We start from the raw sequence: 9,243 nt of genomic DNA, 5'->3' as shown, positions 1-9,243 counted from the left end.
TAACCCCAAACCCAACGTTAACCCCAAACCCAACGTTAACCCCAAACCCAACGTTAACCCCAAACCCAACGTTAACCCCAAACCCAACGTTAACCCCAAACCCAACGTTAACCCCAAACCCAACGTTAACCCCAAACCCAACGTTAACCCCAAACCCAACGTTAACCCCAAACCCAACGTTAACCCCAAACCCAACGTTAACCCCAAACCCAACGTTAACCCCAAACCCAACGTTAACCCCAAACCCAACGTTAACCCCAAACCCAACGTTAACCCCAAACCCAACGTTAACCCCAAACCCAACGTTAACCCCAAACCCAACGTTAACCCCAAACCCAACGTTAACTCCAAACCTCTAACCCTAATTCTAATTGTAACCCTAAAATGGCCTTTTTCCTTGTGGGGACCTTCACATGTTCCTTGTTTTACTACCCTCATGAGGACTTCTGGGGCCTCATTTAGAACCGTTGTGTAAATTTCACACTAAATATCTGCGTGCCCCATGTCTGATAAGACTGCAGACGTACAAAAATACTGACATTTATGAACTTGCCGCACGCTATACATTGGCATGCATGTTATAAATCAGACCCGTCCTGAATCTGTGGGCATGAACAAGCATTATCACTCCACCAGAGAAAGGCCCATCAGTCACCTTTGATGGTGACAATAACGTCCTTATTTGCTGTATACTTTGGAAGTATTGGAATTAGGCCCAGACAGTATCTAAAGGAAATAGCAATGGCCAACTTAATCAAACGTCTCTGGAGGTTTGATGGCAGAATGTTCAACTTTTGCAGTGACATTTGCTGTAGGCCTAGACAGACAAAAAACCAATAGCTGATACCTGTGGAGCTGGAAACAGATCATTTGATAGGGCTTAATGTTTTGCATTGACTTCTTCCTCAAACCTATATGCTGCACTGTCCGTGAACTCTGAAACATTGTCTAGTTACAGTGGTAGTCATACACACTTCAATGCAACAGATTAACTGCCTATTTCTAATAATTTTAGCATGCAAAGAAACAAAATGGATGTTCTCTCGTCTCACTAATGGCAAACGATTGCATCTTGTTAGTAACCTGTTATTTGTATTGAACAAACATGTCCATCTTATCCCCAATTTGATGTTTGCCTGCTTGGAACGCAATCCTTCAACCACTATAAACCGCGTACGCACGATCTAAAGGTTGCGGGACGGTGAGCATATTCTCACGTCAAGTTCAGTTTTTTATAAAAACTTCAGTGTGAAAACTGGCTCACGCATGTTTTGGGGGTATATTTTGTACGTATGCACGGTTTATACGAGGCCTCAGGTCCCCACAAGGATAATAAAACCAAGCACACACACGCGAAATCTGCCAAGTGGTCGGTGGGAGAGAAGACAAGCGCTTTACTCTCTGTTTACACACATTCTTCAAAAGGTTTACTCAAGTCCTCACGCCTCTCTACGCGTGTGGTGTACTAGACCTTCAATTCTAAATGGTTTACAGTACTGGCTGGTGAACGGTTTACAGTACTGGCTAGCGAACGGTTTACAGTACTGGCTAGCGAACGGTTTACAGTACTGGCTAGCGAACGGTTTACAGTACTGGCTAGTGAACGGTTTACAGTACTGGCTAGTGAACGGTTTACAGTACTGGCTGGTGAACGGTTTACAGTACTGGCTGGTGAACGGTTTACAGTACTGGCTGGTGAACGGTTTACAGTACTGGCTAGTGAACGGTTTACAGTACTGGCTGGTGAACGGTTTACAGTACTGGCTGGTGAACGGTTTACAGTACTGGCTAGCGAACGGTTTACAGTACTGGCTGGTGAACGGTTTACAGTACTGGCTGGTGAACGGTTTAAAGTACTGGCTAGTGAACGGTTTACAGTACTGGCTGGTGAACGGTTTACAGTACTGGCTGGTGAACGGTTTACAGTACTGGCTGGTGAACGGTTTACAGTACTGGCTGGTGAACGGTTTACAGTACTGGCTGGTGAACGGTTTACAGTACTGGCTGGTGAACGGTTTACAGTACTGGCTAGTGAACGGTCTACAGTACTGGCTAGTGAACGGTTTACAGTACTGGCTAGTGAACGGTTTACAGTACTGGCTAGCGAACGGTTTACAGTACTGGCTGGTGAACGGTTTACAGTACTGGCTGGTGAACGGTTTACAGTACTGGCTAGTGAACGGTTTACAGTACTGGCTGGTGAACGGTTTACAGTACTGGCTGGTGAACGGTTTACAGTACTGGCTAGTGAACGGTTTACAGTACTGGCTGGTGAACGGTTTACAGTACTGGCTAGTGAACGGTTTACAGTACTGGCTAGTGAACGGTTTACAGTACTGGCTAGCGAACGGTTTACAGTACTGGCTAGCGAACGGTTTACAGTACTGGCTAGCGAACGGTTTACAGTACTGGCTAGCGAACGGTTTACAGTACTGGCTAGTGAACGGTTTACAGTACTGGCTAGCGAACGGTTTACAGTACTGGCTAGTGAACGGTTTACAGTACTGGCTAGCGAACGGTTTACAGTACTGGCTAGTGAACGGTTTACAGTACTGGCTAGCGAACGGTTTACAGTACTGGCTAGTGAACGGTTTACAGTACTGGCTGGTGAACGGTTTACAGTACTGGCTAGTGAACGGTTTACAGTACTGGCTAGCGAACGGTTTACAGTACTGGCTAGTGAAAGGTTTACAGTACTGCCTGGTGAACGGTTTACAGTACTGGCTAGTGAACGGTTTACAGTACTGGCTGGTGAACGGTTTACAGTACTGGCTAGCAAACGGTTTACAGTACTGGCTAGCGAACGGTTTACAGTGCTGGCTAGTGAATGGTTTACAGTACTGGCTAGCGAACGGTTTACAGTACTGGCTAGCGAACGGTTTACAGTGCTGGCTAGTGAATGGTTTACAGTACTGGCTGGTGAACGGTTTACAGTACTGGCTAGTGAACAGTTTACAGTACTGGCTAGTGAACGGTTTACAGTGCTGGCTAGTGAATGGTTTACAGTACTGGCTGGTGAACGGTTTACAGTACTGGCTAGTGAACAGTTTACAGTACTGGCTAGTGAACGGTTTACAGTACTGGCTAGTGAACAGTTTACAGTGCTGACTAGTGAACGGTTTACAGTGCTGGCTAGTGAACGGTTTACAGTGCCGGCTAGAGAGTGCCGGCTAGTGAACGGTTTACAGTACCGGCTAGTGAACGGTTTACAGTACTGGCTAGAGAGTGCCGGCTAGTGAACGGTTTACAGTACCGGCTAGTGAACGGTTTACAGTACTGGCTGGTGAACGGTTTACAGTACTGGCTGGTGAACGGTTTACAGTACTGGCTAGTGAACGGTTTACAGTACCGGCTAGCGAACGGTTTACAGTACTGGCTAGCGAACGGTTTACAGTACTGGCTAGTGAACGGTTTACAGTACTGGCTAGTGAACGGTTTACAGTACTGGCTAGCGAACGGTTTACAGTACTGGCTAGTGAACGGTTTACAGTACTGGCTAGCGAACGGTTTACAGTGCTGGCTAGTGAATGGTTTACAGTACTGGCTAGCGAACGGTTTACAGTACTGGCTAGCGAACGGTTTACAGTGCTGGCTAGTGAATGGTTTACAGTACTGGCTGGTGAACGGTTTACAGTACTGGCTAGTGAACAGTTTACAGTACTGGTTAGTGAACGGTTTACAGTACTGGCTAGTGAACAGTTTACAGTGCTGGCTAGTGAACGGTTTACAGTGCCGGCTAGAGAGTGCCGGCTAGTGAACGGTTTACAGTACCGGCTAGTGAACGGTTTACAGTACTGGCTAGAGAGTGCCGGCTAGTGAACGGTTTACAGTACCGGCTAGTGAACGGTTTACAGTACTGGCTAGTGAACGGTTTACAGTACTGGCTAGCGAACGGTTTACAGTGCTGGCTAGTGAATGGTTTACAGTACTGGCTAGCGAACGGTTTACAGTACTGGCTAGCGAACGGTTTACAGTGCTGGCTAGTGAATGGTTTACAGTACTGGCTGGTGAACGGTTTACAGTACTGGCTAGTGAACAGTTTACAGTACTGGTTAGTGAACGGTTTACAGTACTGGCTAGTGAACAGTTTACAGTGCTGACTAGTGAACGGTTTACAGTGCTGGCTAGTGAACGGTTTACAGTGCCGGCTAGAGAGTGCCGGCTAGTGAACGGTTTACAGTACCGGCTAGTGAACGGTTTACAGTACTGGCTAGAGAGTGCCGGCTAGTGAACGGTTTACAGTACCGGCTAGTGAACGGTTTACAGTACTGGCTAGTGAACGGTTTACAGTACTGGCTAGCGAACGGTTTACAGTGCTGGCTAGTGAATGGTTTACAGTACTGGCTAGCGAACGGTTTACAGTACTGGCTAGCGAACGGTTTACAGTGCTGGCTAGTGAATGGTTTACAGTACTGGCTGGTGAACGGTTTACAGTACTGGCTAGTGAACAGTTTACAGTACTGGTTAGTGAACGGTTTACAGTACTGGCTAGTGAACAGTTTACAGTGCTGACTAGTGAACGGTTTACAGTGCTGGCTAGTGAACGGTTTACAGTGCCGGCTAGAGAGTGCCGGCTAGTGAACGGTTTACAGTACCGGCTAGTGAACGGTTTACAGTACTGGCTAGAGAGTGCCGGCTAGTGAACGGTTTACAGTACCGGCTAGTGAACGGTTTACAGTACCGGCTAGTGAACGGTTTACAGTACCAGCTAGCGAACGGTTTACAGTACTGGCTAGAGAGTGCCGGCTAGTGAACGGTTTACAGTACCGGCTAGTGAACGGTTTACAGTACCGGCTAGTGAACGGTTTACAGTACCGGCTAGAGAGTGCCGGCTAGTGAACGGTTTACAGTGTCGGCTAGTGAACGGTTTACAGTACCGGCTAGTGAACGGTTTACAGTACCGGCTAGCGAACGGTTTACAGTACTGGCTAGCGAACGGTTTACAGTACTGGCTACCGAATGGTTTACAGTGCTGGCTAGCGAATGGTTTACAGTACTGGCTAGTGAATGGTTTACAGTGCTGGCTAGCGAATGGTTTACAGTACTGGCTAGTGAATGGTTTACAGTGCTGGCTAGTGAATGGTTTACAGTACTGGCTAGTGATTTCCCTGATAATACCACCACATCAACTTTCAGTCTATTATTGCAAATAATCTTTATTTATTTTTCTCTCTCTCTCCCCCATCCCTCCATACACCCCCAAAAAAAACCTCCCCTCCCCCCTCCCCCTCCCCCCTCTTACCTCCAGTTCCGTTGGTAGTGGCAGAGGAGCCTGTCAGCTTGGAGCCTGATGAGTCTCCGCCCCCCACACTGTTATGAGGACTGGCTAGGTCTTGCATCTCCATAGGCCTGACACACACACACACAAACATTAATGAGTACAGGTCATGTCTTGTATTTAGTCTGAAACCAAATTACAGAACATTAATGAGTACAGGTCATGTCATGTATTTAGTCATGTATTTAGTCTGAAACCAAAGTACAGAACATTAATGAGTACAGCTGTTCCGGATGACTATGTGATCACGCTCTCCGTAGCCGATGTGAGTAAGACTTTTAAGCAGGTCAACATTCACAAGGCCGCAGGGCCAGACGGATTACCAATACGTGTACTCCGAGCATGTGCTGACCAACTGGCAAGTGTCTTCACTGACATTTTTAACATGTCCCTTACTGAGTCTGTAATACCAACATGTTTCAAGCAGACCACCATAGTCCCCGTGCCCAAGGACACTAAGATAACCTGCCTAAATGACTACCGACCCGTAGCACTCACGTCTGTAGCCATGAAGTGCTTTGAAAGGCTGGTCATGGCTCACATTAACACCATTATCCCAGAAACCCTAGACCCACTCCAATTTGCATACCACCCCAACAGATCCACAGATGATGCAATCTCTATTGCACTCCACACTGCCCTTTCCCACCTGGACAAGAGGGACACCTATGTAAGAAAGCTATTCATTGACTACAGCTCAGCGTTCAACACCATAGTTGGTAGGTGATCAAATACTTATGTCATGCAATAAAATGCAAATTAATTACTTAAAAATCATACAATGTGATTTTCTGGATTTTTGTTTTAGATTCCGTCTCTCACAGTTGAAGTGTACCTATGATAAAAATTACAGACCTCTACATGCTTTGTAAAAAGAAAAACCTGCAAAATCGGCAGTGTATCAAATACTTGTTCTCCCCACTGTCTACAGTGGGGAAAAAAAGTATTTAGTCAGCCACCAATTGTGCAAGTTCTCCCACTTAAAAAGATGAGAGAGGCCTGTCATTTTCATCATAGGTACACGTCAACTATGACAGACAAAATGAGAAAAGAATATCCAGAAAATCACATTGTAGGATTTTGAATGAATTTATTTGCAAATTATGGTGGAAAATAAGTATTTGGTCAATAACAAAAGTTTCTCTATACTTTGTTATATACCCTTTGTTGGCAATGACACAGGTCAAACGTTTTCTGTAAGTCTTCACAAGGTTTTCACACTGTTGCTGGTAATTTGGCCCATTCCTCCATGCAGATCTCCTCTAGAGCAGTGATGTTTTGGGGCTGTCGCTGGGCAACACGGACTTTCAACTCCCTCCAAAGATTTTCTATGGGGTTGAGATCTGGAGACTGGCTAGGCCACTCCAGGACCTTGAAATGCTTCTTACGAAGCCACTCCTTCGTTGCCCGGGCAGTGTGTTTGGGATCATTGTCATGCTGAAAGACCCAGCCACGTTTCATCTTCAATGCCCTTGCTGATGGAAGGAGGTTTTCACTCAAAATCTCACGATACATGGCCCCATTCATTCTTTCCTTTACACGGATCAGTCGTCCTGGTCCCTTTGCAGAAAAACAGCCCCAAAGCATGATGTTTCCACCCCCATGCTTCACAGTAGGTATGGTGTTCTTTGGATGCAACTCATCATTCTTTGTCCTCCAAACACGACGAGTTGAGTTTTTACCAAAAAGTTCTATTTTGGTTTCATCTGACCATATGACATTCTCCCAATCCTCTTCTGGATCATCCAAATGCACTCTAGCAAACTTCAGACGGGCCTGGACATTTACATTTACATTTACGTTTACGTCATTTAGCAGACGCTCTTATCCAGAGCGACTTACAAATTGGTGCATTCACCCTATAGCCAGTGGGATGTCCCTGGCGGCGTAGTGTGTTACTGATGGTAGGCTTTGTTACTTTGGTCCCAGCTCTCTGCAGGTCATTCACTAGGCCCCCCCGTGTGGTTCTGGGATTTTTGCTCACCGTTCTTGTGATCATTTTGACCCCACAGGGTGAGAACTTGCGTGGAGCCCCAGATCGAGGGAGATTATCAGTGGTCTTGTATGTCTTCCATTTCCTAATAATTGCTCCCACAGTTGATTTCTTCAAACCAAGCTGCTTACCTATTGCAGATTCAGTCTTCCCAGCCTGGTGCAGGTCTACAATTTTGTTTCTGGTGTCCTTTGACAGCTCTTTGGTATTGGCCATAGTGGAGTTAGGTGTGTGATTGTTTGAGGTTGTGGACAGGTGTCTTTTATACTGATAACAAGTTCAAACAGGTGCCATTAATACAGGTAATGAGTGGAGGACAGAGGAGCCTCTTAAAGAAGAAGTTACAGGTCTGTGAGAGCCAGAAATATTGCTTGTTTGTAGGTGACCAAATACTTATTTTCCACCATAATTTGCAAATAAATTCATTAAAAATCCTACAATGTGATTTTCTGGAATTTTTTTCCTCAATTTGTCTGTCATAGTTGACGTGTACCTATGATGAAAATTACAGGCCTCTCTCATCTTTTTAAGTGGGAGAACTTGCACAATTGGTGGCTGACTAAATACTTTTTATCCCCACTGTAGCTAGAATAAAATCTAAATCTGTGCAACAATTTATTGATAAGGGTAGCTTAAACTCCAGCGGATATTTCACTGTTTTCTTTTTGTAATTCACGCATCTCCGCTGGCAACTCGCCTAGCTCTTTCCCCTCTAGCTCTTAAACGATATAGTCTGAAACGAGTAGCCTCGGCTATATATAGACAATGAACAGATATAGTTTGAAATGTATTTCGAACAATGATAGGCCTATTTGGGGGGAAATTTTGAATGGAGAGAGCGACGTGTAACTCTGTGATGTGATCACATCGGCTAAATTGCCTCATTGCCGCGCTCTGATGCATTGCAACCCAAAAAAAAAAATTTTTGTAATGTATTCATTCACACAGCGAACCCACAGACCTGTCAATGGCAGGCTACCCTGTCTTTTTTTGTCATACTAAAAAGATTCCGCTAATGTCTCCAGTCATATAAAATATAGTAGGCTAAAATTGCATGAAATGTGTTTAGGCCTAAGGCCACAATTTTTGCCGGGCAAAGAAAGGAGAAAACTCTATTCACCATTTCTAAATTAGGCATTGGAATTCTTCGATGCAGCCCTCTCACAGGCTAGGTTAGGTTACTTACACATATACAATAAAGGAATGTTTTGCAAAGTTTTTATGTTTTTAGTTTTTATTTTACTTTTATTTAACTACGCAAGTCAGTTAAGAACAAATTCTTATACGGTTAATTCAAATGAATTATAAAAATAGTATCATGGAAAAGTTTCATGAATTGAGTGCCTGTGTTTGTAGCCATGTTTGCGACGTTAGGCTAGGCTATATGTTGTTTGAGATCTATTGTTTTGTTAATACGAACAAAGTTTTACAATATTCTGGAAATAACAAATATGGTTTAAGCATTGGCTCTACAACCTTATTCCTGGAGAGATACCCTCCTGTAGGTTTTAACTCCAACCCTGTTCCTGGAGAGCTACCCTCCTTCATCATCAAAGACAATGTTCCAGATCCGTCTACATGGAGAGACATCTCTCTCTTACCCTCGGTCTATAAAGTGTTCATGAAAAGCTTGCTTCCCGCATACTACCATGGCTTGTAGATACAGGCATTCTCTTTCCCAAACAACAGGCAAATATAGACAGACAGGGCATGAATGAGCATGTTTTTGCCTAAAAACTGGAATTGATGACTTCAAGCATGAATCCACAGAGCTTTCCACTGTGTTTCTGGACATGAATCCACAGAGTTTTCCTCTGTGTTTCTGGACATGAATCCACACAGTTTTCCTCTGTGTTTCTGGACATGAATCCACACAGTTTTCCTCTGTGTTTCTGGACATGAATCCACAGAGTTTTCCTCTGTGTTTCTGGACATGAATCCACACAGTTTTCCTCTGTGTTTCTGGACATGA

At 44.7% G+C, this 9,243-nt stretch overlaps 1 protein-coding gene across 7 annotated transcripts in view; it reads right to left on the bottom strand.

Annotated features, from left to right (window-relative positions):
* eya4 (EYA transcriptional coactivator and phosphatase 4) overlaps positions 1 to 9,243 on the bottom strand; it is a 162,840-nt gene that overhangs the window by 95,399 nt on the left and 58,198 nt on the right. For all 7 annotated transcript variants that reach the window (XM_045212923.1, XM_045212922.1, XM_045212925.1 and 4 more), the window contains one exon: positions 5,243 to 5,349. In XM_045212923.1, coding sequence (XP_045068858.1) covers positions 5,243 to 5,349 — 107 coding nt within the window. The remainder of the gene's footprint in view (positions 1 to 5,242; positions 5,350 to 9,243) is intronic.

The sequence above is a fragment of the Coregonus clupeaformis genome, unplaced genomic scaffold (genome assembly GCF_020615455.1).
Source record: "Coregonus clupeaformis isolate EN_2021a unplaced genomic scaffold, ASM2061545v1 scaf0065, whole genome shotgun sequence".
Classification (NCBI taxonomy): domain Eukaryota; kingdom Metazoa; phylum Chordata; class Actinopteri; order Salmoniformes; family Salmonidae; genus Coregonus; species Coregonus clupeaformis.
The sequence above is the reverse complement of the archived record's forward strand: the minus strand, read 5'-3'. Positions and strand labels throughout refer to the sequence as shown.